The sequence below is a fragment of the Typopeltis vanoorti genome, chromosome 13 (assembly GCF_054136105.1).
Source record: "Typopeltis vanoorti isolate ZY-2024b chromosome 13, IOZ_Tvanoo_1.0, whole genome shotgun sequence".
NCBI lineage: Eukaryota > Metazoa > Arthropoda > Arachnida > Uropygi > Thelyphonidae > Typopeltis > Typopeltis vanoorti.
The window spans coordinates 96,342,257-96,360,250 of NC_143561.1; the positions used below are offsets into that span (position 1 = coordinate 96,342,257).

At 36.5% G+C, this 17,994-nt stretch overlaps 1 protein-coding gene across 1 annotated transcript in view; it reads right to left on the bottom strand.

Annotated features, from left to right (window-relative positions):
* The window catches only part of LOC150100395 (heat shock protein 60A-like), a 112,664-nt gene that overhangs the window by 16,131 nt on the left and 78,539 nt on the right, over positions 1 to 17,994 (bottom strand). Inside the window, exons 9-11 of the mRNA XM_090402752.1 lie at positions 14,944 to 15,081; positions 11,947 to 12,121; positions 3,190 to 3,371 (exon numbers count right to left, since the gene is read on the bottom strand). Of these exons, the coding sequence (XP_090258878.1) occupies positions 3,190 to 3,371; positions 11,947 to 12,121; positions 14,944 to 15,081 (495 nt within the window). The remainder of the gene's footprint in view (positions 1 to 3,189; positions 3,372 to 11,946; positions 12,122 to 14,943; positions 15,082 to 17,994) is intronic.

Here is a 17,994-nt window from a genome sequence, read left to right on the forward strand (position 1 = left end):
AAAATGAAGATGCCCCAGAAATTAAGGAATGGGAAACTGAAACAGCCATTAAAAGAATAAATAAAGGATAGGAAAGTTCCGGAAGTGGATGATACTTAAGGAGAGCTGCTGAATGCACTGGGAAAGTAAGGAATAAAACTTCTATCCATCATCTTTAATAGAGGTCCAGAAGAGGATAGAATAACTAAAGACTTCGTAAGATATATTTTTATTCCTATTCCCAAGACTACAGGAATGATGGATTGCAATAAGCACAGAACTATCAGCTTGATTAGCCATGTTGCAAAAGTCCTAATCAACATAATATATAGAAGAATGGAACAGATGATAGAGAATTAAATGAAGCATAATTTGGTTTCAGGGGAACCAGGAAAGCTATTACAACACTATGGATATCGAGGGAAAGAACGATCGAGTGCAATAAAGATTTCTATCTATGCTTTGTGGATTATGAAAAAGCTTTCGATAATGCTAATCACTCTATTTTATTTGATATTTTGCATAAAGTAGGAATAGATGAAAAAATTATCACTGTTGTTCAGAATATATAAACCTCGAAGCTAGGGTTACATTTGAAGGAGAGGATACTGAATGGATCCCCACAAGAAAGGGTGTGGAATGTCCCCACTCCTTTTTAATGTCTATAGTGAATGGATGATGAAGGAGGCCTTGGAAGATCTGAAGGATGGAATAAAGATAAATGGATATCTGATAAATAATATAAGATATGCAGATGATATTGTACTTATGAGCAAAACAGAAGGTTTGCAAAGAATTTTGAATAGACTGAACGGGGTTGAAAATGAGAGAGATAAAATGAAACTAAACATTCAAAAGACAAAAGTGATGAAGATTTCAAGGAAAGGAAATCACTGAATGGCCTGTAATAGAATGTAAAAAGTTTTAAATCCCTTGGGAGTTGGATAACATACACGGGGTCTAATTATGAAATTAAGAACAGAATTAAAAAAGCAAAAGCAGCATTTTTCCAACTATACTACATATTAGGGAACAGAAATCTAAACAAACAGTTAAAAGTAAGAATCCTCAAGGACAATAATCTGGAGCATGGGGACATATGGATGTGAGTCCTGGATGATCAATAAGAGATGAGTGACCAATTGAATGCATTTGAAATGTGGTGCTTGAGAAAAATGGATCATATCAGCTGGACTGATAGAGTGAGCAATGAAGAGGTTCTTATATGACTGCAATGGAAAGACAACAAAGACTGGAGAGGCAGAAGTCTTACAGAAGCAAGAGATAGAGAGGCATGGAAGAGGACTGTTCATCAGCTGCAACCCTCTTAAAAGCCACAGGAATGTATACAAATATTAGAATATTTGTATACATGAGGCTACAGTTTGCTTCTTCAGTCTGCTCAACTTTGATCCTTTTTAAAACTTGTGTACACTTTTTTCTTTTCACTAACATTTTTACCCTGGACTAGGGGGAGGGGGGGTCATACTATCATGCCACCCACAATAACATAAGTGAATAAAAATTTCTAATTTCTTGTGTGCATTCTTCATAAGAATTTATGCCATCTTTATGTTAAAAGAGGTGTGCTAGTTCTACTCAGATGTTTAGATCCCCAACTAGAATCAGCTTTTCAATGAATATTCTCCTGTTTCACTTTTTAAAATTTGTTAGCATTATCCGAGAGGTGGGAATAATTGTAAAAAAATTAAGATTTATTTGAACTCTACTATTTATGTGAAACCCCACCTACAAAAGTTTGTATGCCTACTGCAAAATTAGTACCATGGGTGGCTTCAGTAATCCAGAAATCCTTCTTTAGAGAACAAATATAGAACTTTGTTAAGCCACTCCAGACTTCCAAACATGCAGGATGGTGTCTTGCACCAAGTGACAAAATTCATCTACCCCATAAGATATTCACAAATATCCATGTCACAGTCAGATGAGAACTTTGAGGCTGCTAGTTGGAGAAGACAGAAATTGTGTCCATTCTGGGACAAGTGAAATACAAGAAGAATCGAGCTCATCTCATTCCTTCTTCCTTTTCATGTTATACTTAATGTCCTGTCATGGCCAAGAACTTGGCCTTCTTTAGAAACCTTGGTGCTGCTTGTGATAAGGCAGTTAATCCTATATCCGATTTGTTTTGCAGGATGAAAGACCCTGCAACCTTTGTATATACCTTGTGTATAACTGAGCTATGGAGGCTCTCAAGAATCTATCTAAAACTGAATAACAATAATAAAGCCTAAGTCAGGTTGTGAAATCCTACTATGAAAAAAGTATTTGTGTCTTTAGGTGAAGAGATGTATTTCAACTGCTGTGTGTGTGAGAGAGAGAGAAAAAAAACTGTCTACTGAAAACAAGATGCTTGAGAAAAAGTATTACTTTTGGTCTCTAGATTTTCATATTATTTAACCTTTGAGACATCCATGGTACTAATGTAAGTTAAATTTACAATCTTTCATGGGTGGGATTATCATTAAAAAAGTTAATCAAGCTCTTGACACCTAATCAGTTTTATATTTATAACGATATAGCATGATACAATAACAGTAATCCCATAAAAATTCTGTTCTGAATGATGTCCAGAAATGTGTATCTAGAAATTTATAATGCATACTATGTAATTCAAAAGTCTGAAGAGTGCAATTCATTTTTATTATATGATTCCCACTCATGAAAGATTTAAACCTACAGGACAGGGCAAGACAATCCAGTTGCCCTGCCCTGGAGATCAAATAAAGCATTATTTTCAATCTATTTCAGCTCTCCATTAAGTATTGTGATGGTCTCACACTGGATGAAAAGAAACCACCAACAGACATTCCCAAAACATTACATGTATACATGTCCATTCAAACCCACAACCTATTGGTTGCAGAGATGGGGGAGGGGGCCTTCCACTTTGCCAACTAGGTAAGCCAATTAATACAATGCTCTAAATGCATCCAGGAAAATTAAGTATGGTCATCTTTTACAATAGCATCTTTATAAAGAAGAAAAAAAAACCTCAACTTGCTATAACAAACTAAAAAATCAAGTCCTGAACAGAATCCTAAAGGCATAATGCTGTTCTAAAGGAAAATCATTACAGTAAACTATATCAGTGGTCTCCACAAGTTGTCTCTATAGTGAGAACTGACTATAGAACAAAAATCCTGTCCTTAGTTTATAGGTACTGAATTCACACGTGAGCATACTTACTTTTGTAGGATCAATGATACCAGCACTCATCATATTAACATATTCTCCCTTAAGTGCATCATAACCAAAATCAGCAGATGTCGAATCTATGACTTTTTGTACAACTACTGCAGCATCCACTCCTGCATTTGCAGATATCTGCATACATGGCATTTTCAAAGCTTTCCTTACTATTTCAAGACCTAAACAAAGTAAAAATGCATTAAGGAAATATTAAAAATAACATTTGTGATTATATTTTGCAATAGTTAAAATCCAGATGATATATGAAAATCTTATACCCTGTATACTTACTACATAAATATCGAATAATTTTAATGTTTAAAGGTACCTGTACATTAACTATAAAACAAAATTGCATAATAACCACAGTAATGAACTTTAATGAAAGTACAGTACATCATCACTGTTAATTTTTAGGGAAAGACAGCATACACTATTATATTAGTTAAAAAAATTTAATTTGAATAAATTAGTTTGATTCGCCGAAGTAAATTTATTCAAATTAAGTGGATATCCCCACCCCCCCCCCCCCCCACCCCCCCCCCCCCCCACCCCCCCCCCCCCCCACCCCCCCCCCCCCCCACCCCCCCCCCCCCCCACCCCCCCCCCCCCCCACCCCCCCCCCCCCCCACCCCCCCCCCCCCCCACCCCCCCCCCCCCCCACCCCCCCCCCCCCCCACCCCCCCCCCCCCCCACCCCCCCCCCCCCCCACCCCCCCCCCCCCCCACCCCCCCCCCCCCCCACCCCCCCCCCCCCCCACCCCCCCCCCCCCCCACCCCCCCCCCCCCCCACCCCCCCCCCCCCCCACCCCCCCCCCCCCCCACCCCCCCCCCCCCCCACCCCCCCCCCCCCCCACCCCCCCCCCCCCCCACCCCCCCCCCCCCCCACCCCCCCCCCCCCCCACCCCCCCCCCCCCCCACCCCCCCCCCCCCCCACCCCCCCCCCCCCCCACCCCCCCCCCCCCCCACCCCCCCCCCCCCCCACCCCCCCCCCCCCCCACCCCCCCCCCCCCCACAAAGCTAATAATAATGGCAAATATCTGTTGGATTTCTGCTCAGGACATGGACTGGTTATTACTAACACCATGTTCCAGCATAAAAATGTGCATAAATTCACATTTAGAGAAGAGGCAAAGAATAAGAAAAGTCTCATTGAGTATGTTATTGTTGATAGTGATGTTTTCTCCCTGGTGCAGGACACCAGAGTGTATAGAGGATTTGAAATTGGAAGCAATCACTATTTAGTCTTGAGTAGGATAAAAATTGAATTTCATATTGAAAAGAATAACATGTAAGAAAGTTTTAAAGCAAATAAAAGTTGAGCAGCTGTCAGATGTGAACTCGAGACTAAAATACACAAAGATTATTGAAGAAAAAATGAAAGAGTTTGAGAACAGTAATCAAACCTTGGAGATGCAGTGGCAAGCCTTGAAGAAAACCCTGATTGATTCAGCTAGAGAGGCATGTGGTGAAGTTGTCTGCAAGGATAGAAAAATCAGAACTCCATGGTGGACACAGGAAGTTAAAGAGGCAGTGAAAGAAAAGAAGAAAGCATATCAAACGTTCCTGGCAAATAAGTCAGCTCTTAGAGAATACAAATGTAAGAAAGCTAAACACTGTGCTAAACTAGCTAAACAAAAGTCACTGGAGGATTTTGGCAAGAACATAGAAAATAAATATCAAGAAGGTGGTAAGATATTTGGAGGTTGTTGAAGAAGCTTAGGAATGGAGGAAAGAGTGCTGTAAAAGGAGTTAGAGATGATAAAGGTGACATGAAAACGGGAGAAAACTATATCCTTGAAGTATGGAGTAATAACTTTGAAAAACTACTAAATGAAACAACCAGTGATGACAGCACAGTGGTAAAAAACACTGACCAGGCATGCAGTCAGGAATATATATCCATACTTGAAGTAGAAAAAGCCATCAAAGGCTTGAAATGTGGAAAAGCAGCAGGAGTAGATGATATTCGACCAGAAATGCTGAAGTATGGTGGTATAAAAGTCTTACAGTGGCTGGCTGCACTGCATAGTTCAGAAAGCCTGGACAGAGGGATGAATTCCCGATGATTGGAGTAGAGCGCTCATAGTACCCATATATAAAAAGGAAAATAAAACCTCTGAGAATTACAGAGGTATTTCCCTACTGAGTGTTCCTGACAAGATATATGCAAGTATACTTGAGAAACTGTTGAGAAGAATTGTGGAAGAAAAGCTTGGTGAAGAACAAGCTGGATTCAGGTCAAATAGAGGCTGTCGGGATCAGATCTTCACTTTACGACAAATAGTGGAGAAATCATGGGAATATATAAGAAAGATCTGTATTTAAGTTTTGTCTATTTGGAAAAGACATATGACAAGGTGCCAAGAGAGAAGCTATTCAATACGCTGCAGTTATATGGTGTCAATGGGGAATTATATCACGCAATACTTAGTCTTTATTTGAGTTGTAAGTCAGCAGTTAGAATTGAAAGAAGTACAGGAAGATGGTTTAATGTTAAATATGGTGTGAGACAAGGATGTACATTATCCCTTCTGTTATTCATTATCTATATGGATCATATTATGAAGGAAAGTGGTATTAAACATGATATCGAAATTGGAGATGTTAATGTCAGCTCTTTGCTTTATGCAGACGATGTTATACTTCTAAATAAATCCGCTACAAGTCTACAAGATTCTCTGACTAAATTGAATAACTGTTGTAATAGATATGGTATGAAGGTCAGCAATAAAAAGACAAAGACAATGAAAATAGGCAGAATCATTGAAAATGTCAACTGTGTTGTGAATGGAGAACCTGTGGAACAAGTAAAACATTTCAGCTACTTACTTAGGCATGATTTTTACTGAAGATGGTAAATTAAATATGGAAATAGACAACAGAATCAGCAAAGCTGGTATGGTGGGAAGTCAATTTAATAAATTCATATGGAATAAGAGAGAAATTAGTCAGAACACTAAATTAGCTGTATACAAGACAGTGTTCAAACCAGTTTTAACTTATGGATCTGAGAGCTGGGTCAGAATAAAACACTTGACCAAAGACTAGAGACTGCAGATATGAGAATCCTGAGAAAGATTATAGGTGTGAACAGATGGCATCAATGGCAATATCATATTAAAAATGAGGATATTAGGAAAGAACTTGACATTGTCAGCATCCAGGAATGCGTTAGCAGAGCTAATCTCAGGTGTCATGGTCACTTAAACAGAATGGGCGAAGAAAGATTAGCAAAACAAGTGTTCTCTGCCAGATTGGCAGCAAAACGACCCAGAGGAAGACCAAGATGTAGGTGGATTGATACGGTACAAAGTGCCTTAGACGATAGAAATATAAGATCTGATAATGTTGGAGTCTTGACAAGTAACAGACTGATTTGGAGGAAAATTGTAAATAGGAAGTTAGTAATGATGTAATTTTTTTTCATGTAGTACTATCATATCCTGTACACCCCTTGCGGGTACATGGCAGGAATTTGATGATGATAAGAGGAATTGATGGTAATTTTAACATCTTTGAAGAACTTATTGGTCTTGAGTCACTTCATGGAAAAACCAGAGGGTCAGACATATTTGACAAAGTAAAGTCATGTCTAGAAAATCTACAACTAGATTCTAGTAAGCTCAAAGGTGTGTGCACTGATGGAGCACCGTCAATGATAGGTAGAGTTTCTGGGACTGTAACTTTACTTGAAAGGCTTTTAGGTCGTTCTCTACTAAAGTATCACTGTATTATACATGAAGAATCTCTGTGTGGAAAAACTCTAAATTTGAGGCATGTTATGATACCAGTTGTAAAGTGTGTGAATAAAATTAGCGTAAGAGAATTCAGAGAATATTGTGAACTGCTAGATATGGAATATGGTGATCTTATCCTTCATTGTGAGGTGTGCTGGCTTTCTAAAGGACAAGTTCTCAGTAGATTTTGGAAGCTGAAAGAAAGTGTTCGTAATTTTCTGGAAGAGAAGGATTAGCTGATGAGGAAAAAGCCCTGTTGTGTGATGAGAAATGGCTATTTGATTTAGCATTTTTAGTTGATGTTACCAGCGACCTCAATGATCTAAATTTGAAACTGCAGGGCAAGAACAAATTGCTTCCTAGCTTAGTAAATGACATCAGTGCATTCAAAATGAAATTAAAACTGTTCATCTCCTAGTTAGAAAATGGGGATTTAAGTCAATTTCCACATTTAAAAGAACATAGTGAATCTGTTGAAAATAATGATAACTTGATAGAATATGAGAAACTCACTCAGATTATTTAACATTCGTTTTTAGCGACTTTGCCGAAGAAGGAGAACTGCATACTTGCATTTATAAATCCCTTTTCACTTACTAAACAAAAAATCTTGACAATGCCTAGTAACATACAAATGGAACTTATTGATCTCAGAACCAATTTATTGAAAATGAAATTTAATGAACTTCCATCACTCCCAGATGCTTCTGATATAATTAATTTCTGGTGATCGTTGCCCTGTGAACATTTTCGAGAACTGAGAAAATTTGCTCAGAGTTGTATCTGTCATTTTGGAACTACATACAGATGCGAACAAGCATTTTCATAAATGGAAATTATTAAGAACAAACTATGGTCGCGACTGACTGATTCAAATTTGTAAAACTATTTGATGCTTTCTGTAACTGATTTAACTCCAAACATTACAAGCTTAGCAAAAGCAAAGCAATTTCAAAAGTTAATAAAATAATTAATGTTTATCTTGTCTTTATATTGAAATCCTTTTATTTAAAACTGCTAAAAGTGTCTATATTATTATATATATAATAAATCATTTTATGCATAACTGTTAAATATATCCATATTACCATATTTTAAAAGGGCTGAAAAGTGGTATAAGTTTGTATGGCGCATCTTAACTAAAAAATGAAAAAATTGACGCATGAACTATAAAAAGTTGGCCACCCATGCCCTAGACTATGCCAATTTTTTATATGGTTTGTAACAAGTTGTCAAGTCATATTTTTAGGATTTTTGTTAGCTTTTCAGAAGTACCCTGAATATAAGGAATGGTGATAGATTAGAGTAGTCCCTGTTATGGAGGAGGGGTTGGGGTTAATTGGTTTTAATATTTTTGGGATTTTATGGGGGTTGTAGCCATTGGCTACAAAAGGTGTTAAGAATATGGTTAAGTTTAGTAGTAAAGTCATTATTATCTGAACTGATTAATTTTGACCTGTAAATAGGGTTTTTATAATCCTATATTGTTGGGAGGTGGTGGGGGGGGGGGGGGTTGCTGGTGAATGTATCTACCTGTATGTGTAGGTTTTCCTTAAACAGAGAAAGCCAGGGATCCATTAGGCTGGCATGTAATCAGTGTCTAATAAAGGGAGATTGTTATTGTTTTCTTTTTTCAAGGTAAACTGGATCCTGGGGTGTTGATTGTTTAAGTGTGATAAGAAGTTGTGTGTGTCTAAGCCATGCAGCCAAATAGCAAAAACATCATCCGTATAGCGTAGTCAAACAGTAGGTTTAAGTGGAGCCGAGTTTAAGGCTTTTTCTTCAAAGGTCTCCATAAAGAAGTTGGCCAGAGGTGGAGAACTCATGGCTGTCCCCTCTATTTGTTTACAGAATTTTCCCTGCCAAACGAAATAGCCTGAGTTTATGGTGAACTAAAATAGGGCTGAAATATTGGGAGGAAATTTGGCTTGGATGAGGTCCAAAGTATCTTTGAGTGGGACATTGGCAAATAAGGAGACATCAAAACTGACCATTATGTCAGTGTGTTGGAGTGAGAGGTTTTCTATACGGGCTTTAAAGTGGGCTGAATTTTTGTATGTGTGAAAGTGCATTGCCAGTATGCTGTGTGAGTACTTTGGCTAATTTGTATGTGGGGGAATCAATGCCATCCATAATGGGATGTAAAGGCACATTCTGTTTATGGATTTTTGGAAGTCCATATCCATATATTCTGCGTGGGGTCTAGAGTTAAAAGGTTTTAGTTTGTTAGTCATTTCCACAGGCCAAGAAGTAACCTTCTTAAGGAGCCTATAGTGTCCTGATTTGGGAGCTGGTGGAATCATATTCTATAGGGAGATAAGTAGACCGATCTAATAGTACCTGTAGTCAGTTTTGTTTAGAACTACTGTGGCATTTCCCTTATCCACTTTAGTAATTATTACTTTACTACTAGTTTTTAATTTCCTGTAGAGCTTTGAATTTTTTAGATAGGTTGCTTTTTGGAGGTTTAGCTTGGGTAAGAACACCTGCTACATCTAGTCTGATATTGTTGGGAAGGTTGTGGATACCACGTTCTACCTGAATCATTATTTCTAGCAGAAAATACAAATGCATGTGTTATTAAGATGAGAAAGGACAGACTTCCAGTAGTGAATCAGATTCTGGGGACATAAACTAGTGAGAATATATGTAGTCTAATAGAAAGCACTGATACTGATGACATTCTGTTTGGCTGAATGGCCTAGACGAATTAGATATTCTTCAACTCCCTCATTAGTCAGAATTCCTCAAATCCAACAGTCAAGATTTGACCTCTCTTCTTGGATTGACCCTTACTGTTAGCGTTTCTTGTATAATGACATCATTTCTATAGCAGTGTCAGCTTCCAGAAGACTTGACATCCTCTTTTGCTCAAGATTGTTACTTTCATCAATCCAGTTATTTACTCTCTACAAATCTGCCCAACCGTTAATACTACTCTCATATTTGGGTTGGTACACCTAAAACCTCTAAAAATTCTTGATGCTATTCAGAAGAGAGCAGCTCATAGTTGATCATTGATTCTCTTACCAACTATTTAGCCAATGTTTGTCTCTTCTACAGATATTTCCATCAGCATAAGCATGAAACTGGCATCCGTTATATTTCCATTTCTGGTAAAATACAGCAACAACTGTTAAACATCTTTTAAACATCCAGATACTCCCAGTCATCTTTCATTCCATCTGCCTCAGTTCTGTGGACAGCTCCTTCCTCCAAGACAACCTTGACCTCATCCCACAGACAGGATTTGTTATAGGTTTTGCAGCAATAAAAACATTTAACCAATCAGTTATTCTCAATGTAATGAACTGGTACATCAAACTTAATCTCTAGCAAACCATCAAAAAGTTCCAACTAAGCCTCAACAAGCACAAGGCTATTAAAGGAAATTCACTATACCAAATTATCCACCATAAACTACTTCTGTAGTTCCTAAAAATTTGCTACAGCAAATTGACTGTACAATCATTTTTAATCTATATTACAATTAAAAATAAGTTTTGTATGTGTGCATTGGAAGAGATACTAGAGTAAGGACTAGGAGAACAAAAACTACTCAGAGTATGGCAGAAATTTAAGAGCATCCTGTTGAGTACTACTGGAATGATAAAAGACATGAGACTAGTTTGGATGGATGAAGGCTACTGGAAGATAATGGAAGAGCTACTGGCTCTCTGTTTAATATGATTTGTTTGATATATCTGTAAAAGGTTTCACCTTTTACAGATATATCAAACCTCTTTTACAGAGGTTTGATATATCTGTAAAAAGAGAAACCTGAGCAGAGACTATATATGACAAGAAACCTACTTTGATGCTGGATGTTAATGTTTCACAATTCCATACAAAATTTTCTCCTCCTTTTATTGTTTTTCATGGTTGGTGATGTCAGAAACTTACAGAATAAGGACATACAATACAGGGATGAAAACTGATAACTTTCAGTTTAACATGTCACATATCAATAAGTATCTAGTCTTTTGTTATCTGTACATGTTTCTACAATAATCCCCTGCATATTGCTATACTCTGATCCAGATGAGGTCTTCTACATCTTACCACCAGGTTTCGATCCTGTGTAGTATATGTTGCAACCAACCTGCAAGGCTGCTTTACATAATACTGTATTTCAAATGGAAGAGCTACTGGCTCACTGTTTAATATGATTTGTTTGATATATCTGTAAAAGGTTTCACCTTTTACAGATATATCAAACCTCTGTAAAGGGATGAAAGAGAAACCTGAGCAGAGACTATATATGACAAAAAACCTACTTTGATGCTGGATGTTAATGTTTCACAATGTAATGAAAGTTATCTGTTACTTGGTGAGAGAGGTCTAGTTGGCATTCCCTCCCACTAGGGAGGTATTTTTATAAGGTGTCAGCAGCAAAACTTGCTTAGGGCATGAGATCCACAATGGTGGAAACAGACTACACTACTGGAGGTTGAAGGAGGAATATTAACAGACCTTTGTGCTACTGCACAAAGGTCTGTTAATATTTCATATGGGCAATTTTTTTCCTAACTATTTGTTAGGCTTCTCATCTGATCAGTTCTTACTTTCCATTTTCTAAGGCAGTCCCAGTTGTATCAATTCAATCTATTTTCTTCTGGTCTTTTTTCCTGACATCTTTGCTTCAAATAATGTTAATAGTATCTTAGATTAACTGTACTACTCAACAATCAATGAACCTCTCTACTGCAATTTTTGTTTCCACTTTCTCTCTTGTTCCTTGTAAGTTAATTCAACTAGATGTACACCATATCCATTTTGGTACTGTATTCAATTTTTAAAGTATCTTGGCTGGTGATTTTCACAAAATTTGTAGCAGTATTTTGCACAAGTAGCATTGATGATTTACAAACATTTCAACCTTCAAGCACAACACACAAAACTGGAAATATTTCAGTAAGCTGTATATGCAGTCTCTGCAGAGAACAAAGCTGACTGTTTAAAAGTGTTTTATATACAATTTACTCTAAGTGGAATTTAGGACAATTACATCATACCTGTTTTCTGATCTTCATTATCTACTTTTACATCATCTAAAGCAGGAATACACCTTAAAAGTGCAGTTCCACCACCTGCAACAATACCTTCTTCAACTGCTGCTCTAGTAGCATTCAGAGCATCATTTACACGATCTTTCTTCTCATTAACTTCTATTTCGCTAGCTCCTCCTACCTTTGTTTATTAGGAAAGAACTTAAGATTAGTCTATATAAAAAATTTTGTAAAAAAAATAAATGTTATTATATTTAAATAATAAATGCTAAAACAAAATCTTTCAAAAATATTATTCCTTAAAAGAACATTACATTATTACAGAGCATGCTAAAAAGTATGCAAAATATTTTAACATAAAATATCTTGTAGACAATCCAAAGTTATTTATGTTGCTCCCAGCCACAAAAGGTTATTAGCAAACCTATAGTACATTTTGTACTATGGATAAGCTAGAGATTCCTTTATTCTATTTTTATCAGTTTTATATCAGCCAGCCTGGTTGGCCGAGTGGTTAGCATATTCACTCTCCAGCTAAAAGGCTGCAGGTTCGAATCCTGCTGTGGGCATAGATGTCGTGAAAATACTAGTGGTCAGCAGTAGATGGCGTTGGTGTAGATGATTGAAAGTAGTTGCGGTTGGTGGATTGAGTGGTGGAGAACAAGAGTTGTAGAGTAAGTGCCCTCCCTCGACGAGTGTTTGGACTCCCTGGAGGGGTTATGTAATAATAATATTTTTTTACATAGTCTAGAAAGCCTGCTCTAGAGACCAAACATGGAACTTTCTTCATGACATTCATAACTTGCACTGCTTCTCATATCAGTGTTCTCTTGCTGACATTCAATCCTATCTGTGATCATGCCACCCACCATTTCTCCTACTAACATGATAAACCTTCCATGTGTTCAAACACTGCAAACTTCATGATCTGAACTCCGATCTCAACATCTCTTTTGATTGGGTGATGACAACCTAGTTTACCTTCAGTGCTCAGAAATTATTTTTGATCTCTCCACCCTACAAAGGAGGAACCCTTACCTTACTTTTAATCATACTCAGCTTAAGATCAAAGCCAAATATCTCTCCCTTGACTGTACATCTAGGCCTTCCTGGCACAAAGCATGAATTCTCTAGCATCATCAGTCTACAAAAATCTTGGCATCTTTTTAACTTAAGACATAACTTTTTGCCTGTCTGGTTACTAATTCTGTACAAACTGTAAATATGCCAACCTTAGAATATTGCTCTCACTTTGGGGATGGTATACTAAAAACATCTCTAAAAATTATTGATGCTGTCTAAAAGAATGCAGTTCTGGTAATTGCAACCCCCCCCCTACTCTGACTCTCTCCAGACATCACCTCTCAGACCTATATTTCTACAAATACTTCTATCAGCAGAATTGACATGCATCATTCTCTGAATTTCAGCCAAACCTACATAACACAAGCAGCAGCTGTGCAACATTCATTTACTGTTCATAATTGCTAACGCACAAAACATGTTACTCCTCATCTTTCATTCCATCTACCTCTGTTCTCTGGTACAACCTTCCTCATGAAGTTCATTCTAAAAACTACAACATTCTTCAAAAAGATAAAATCAGATCACTTCCTCCATTAACCTCATCCCTACAGAAATATCAGATTAATGCCATGTGGGAGTATGTTCTGCAGCTTCTTGTGTGTGTGTGTGTGTGTGTGTGTGTGTGTGTGTGTGTGTGTGAGGGAAGCTGTAAAGCCTATGCACTTTGCAGATAAAATTGATTTTTAATACTGACTGCAAACAACTTAAGCAATACAATGAAATGTGACCATGTCTACATAAATCATAAAAGTTAGTAGAAAACGCAGGTAAACCTCAGTATTTTTTAATAAAAAATAAATAAAAATTTTTTAATTTCTTTTACTTCAATTTTCATTCTAACTTTCAATCCTGCTTTATAATACTGAAATATTCATTTTGTTCTATTATTCAAAAGAAAATATAGTTTCTAAAAGCATGAAAATGAATCAATTCTGGGTAATGTCATTCCATCACATAATTACTCATTTTAGCAGCATGTTATAATGCATCTTTTAGGTTTCGTTTCTATGGTTTAGATTGCTTGTACTGCCCAAACAAACTAAAAAAAATCATGTTAATTAACTCAATCAGGTTTTGCATACCTTACATGTATGCTTCTCTCAGAGAAACATAACTAACGTATGTTACAAATCTAATAAACACGACATGAATAAAGGAATAAACAGTTCAATGATTATTACTTATATTTATTAATATGTCCATGTTGTACTGTCCTAAGTCCATCATATCCAAGTGTGCAGGGTTGATATGGTTGATGAAAGAGGACCAAATAAGTCCTTGACTTTTATTATATTGGGTTTGGATGCATAGCATTACAGAGGTCTCCTTGAATTTATAGATATAACTGTTGTAGACAGCACATGCCATTGCAGTTTCTTGCCTGGGTGGTTAATGACCATCTGTTTTGTGAAATGCTAAGCCTGATTTATGTTTTCTTTTGAACATCTGATGTGTCAGATGAGAACATCACAGAAAATACTCCTAAGAGCACCAGATTTTATGGACTCCTAGTTTAGTGGCGAATTTAGACGGACAAAAATATGGATACTTCATAAAGTGTAGAGGGGTGAGGGCTACTTTTATTTCATGCTGTTTTAAATCTTTAATGTTTTATCCATCACAGTTATGGAGTTACAGCTCTTTTGTAGTTTTGTTTACTTAAGAACTTCTTGGATGGCTGCTGTGTTTTTTAGCAGCTTTGGTCTTATACTTATTTTGCAATAGGATTATAAGGCTAAATTAAACTTGGTTCTACTTTTCATTATTTAATATTTTTCCTGAAGTATACCACAAGATTTGCAAAACCTAATAGTTAAGAATTAATAAAAATGGTTTCTTTAGTTTTATTGTTTCCATTTGGCTAATAATAAAAAGCATTGAGAACATGTTATACATTGTTCAAAACTCAAATCTTGCCTTTAACACAGCTACTCCACTTGCTAATCTTGCAAGACGTTCACTTAATTTTTCTTTCTCATATTCTGAATTACTCAATTCTCTTTCATCCTTAATCACATCTATCCTCTGTTTAATATCTTCTTTGCTGCCTTTACCCTAAAAAAAGGTAATAATGTATGATGAAAAAGCTTGAGAAATAAGGAATTCAGGTTTGAATACTTTGAAACAGCTAACTAAACCTTTAAGCATGAAATTCTATAGGTCTATTCTAGCATAAAACTGAAAGAGCATTCAATTTGCACTCTGAAGAGTATTTGTTAGCATGCATCAAAATTTTCAACATATCATATTGTAAATTAATACATCATATTTAAATATTATATGCACCTAAAAACAGCCTGTACAAAGAACCACTTAATGATTAGTGTTGAAAATACACTAACTTTTTTTCTATATGAATTGCATCCATAAAAGATTAGAAACTCATATTACTACAGATCTAGATCAGCTAAGAGCTAGAATAATTGAAAGATATGCACCAGTAAAGGCCAAATGTTGTACTTTTAGATATCCAGTAAGCATGGTGATCTCACAGAACAATGAAAATCATCTAACATTCCCAGACAAATCCATCCTATTGAAATATCAACCCGCAGCCTTGTTTGACAGTAGAGATTTTTCACCACATGAATAATCTCGTGAATTCATGCAGTGAAAAAGACCAAGTTCAAGCAAAAAAAAAAGTAAATAACTTAATCATAGAACCAAATATCCCAAAATTTTGTAAATCTTGAAAGGTAAGAAATATGCTAAGAATAAAGGTATTCAAAAAACTAGAATAGTGTGAATGCTGAATGACCATAGAAAATTCTTGAAGTTAAATAGCAAACAAGGTTGTACATCATTATCCTTTAGTTATATAATGATCACATTAAGAATATGTGAAATCATTTTCTCAGTGTGGTCAGTGGGATATCTGTATTAATTATTAAACTTCAGATATCTCACAAATTTAAAAAAAAAAAAAAATAAGTTTATCATCAAATTCCTGCCATGTACCTTCAAGGGGTGTACAGGATATGATAGTACATGAAAAATTTACATCATTACTAACTTCCTATCTACAATTTTCCTCCAAATCAGTCTGTTACTTGTCAAGACTCCAACATTATCAGATATTATATTTCTATCATCTAAGGTACTTTGTACTGTATCAATCCACCTATATCTTGGTCTTCCTCTGGGTCGTTTTCCTGCTAACCTGGCAGAGAACACTTGTTTGCCAATCTTTCCACGCCCATTCTGTTTAAGTGACCATACCACCTGACATTAGCTCTGCTAACGCATTCCTGGATGCTGACAATGTCAAGTTCTTTCCTAATATCCTCGTTTTTAATATGTAATTGCCATTGATGCCATCTGTTCATACCTCTAATCTTTCTCAGGACTCTCATATTTGTGGTCTCTAGTCTTTGGTCAAGTGTTTTACTTCTGACCAGCTCTAAGATCCATAAGTTAAAACTGGTTTGAACATTGTCTTGTATACAGCTAATTTAGTGTTCTGACTAATTTCTCTCTTACTCCATATGAATTTATTCAATTGACTTCCTACCATACCAGCTTTGTTGATTCGGTTGACTATTTCTATATTTAATTTACCATCTTCACTAAAAATCGTGCCTAAGTAGCTGAAATATTTTACTTGTTCCACAGCTTCTCCATTCACAACACAGTTGACATTTTCAACGATTCTGCCTATTTTCATTGTCTTTGTCTTTTTATTGCTGACCTTCATGCCATATCTATTACAACAGTTATTCAATTTAGTCAGTGAATCTTGCAGACTTGTAGCGGATTTATTTAGAAGTATAACATCTTCCGCATAAAGCAAACAGCTGACATTGGCATCTCCAATTTTGATATCATGTTTAATACCACTTTCCTTCATAATGTGATCCATGTAGATAATGAATAACAGAAGGGATAATGTACATTCTTGTCTCACAGCAGATTTAACATTAAACCATCTTTCTGTACTTCTTTCAATTCTAACTGCTGACTTACAACTCAAATAAAGACTAAGTATTGCTTGATATAATGCCCCATTGACACCATATAACTGCAGCATATTGAATAGCTTCTCTCTTGGCACCTTGTCATATGCCTTTTCCAAATCGACAAAACTTAAATACAGATCTTTATTATATTCCCATGATTTCTCCACTATTTGTCGTAAAGTGAAGATCTAATTTTCACAGCCTCTATTTCACCTGAATCCAGCTTGTTCTTCACCAACTTTTCTTCCCCAATTCTTCTCAACCATTTCTTAAGTATACTTGCATAGATCTTGCCAGGAACACTCAGTAGGGAAATACCTCTGTAATTCTCACATTCAGTTTTATTTCCCTTTTTATATATGGGTACTATGAGCTCTACCCCAATCATCAGGAATTCGTCCCTCTGTCCAATTATTCTGAACTATGCAGTGCAGTCACTGTAAGAATTTTATACCACCATACGTCAGCATTTCGGGTGGAATATCATCTACTCCTGCTGCCTTTCCACATTTCAAGCCTTTGATGGCTTTTTCTACTTCAAGTAAGGATATGTATTCCTGACTGAATGCCCGGTCAGTGTTTTTTTTACACTGTACTGTCATCACTGCTTGTTACATTTAGCATTTTTTCAAAGTAATTACTCCATACTTCAAGGATATCTTTTTCTCCCGTTTTCATGTCACCTTTATCATCTCTAACTTCTTTTACAGCACTTTTTCCTCCATTCCTAAGCTTCTTCAATAACCTCCAGAATATTTTGCTACCTTTTTGATATTTATTTCCTATGTTCTTGCCAAAGTCCTACCATGACTTTTGTTTAGCTAGTTTTACACACTGTTTAGCTTTCTTACATTTGTCTCTGTATTCTCTAAGAGCAGAAGCTGACTTATCTGCCAGGAACTTCTTTTGATATGCTTTCTTCTTTTCCTTCACTGCCTCTTTAACTTCCTGTGCCAACATGGAGTTCTAATTTTTCTATCCTTGCAGACAACTTCACCACATGCCTCTCTAG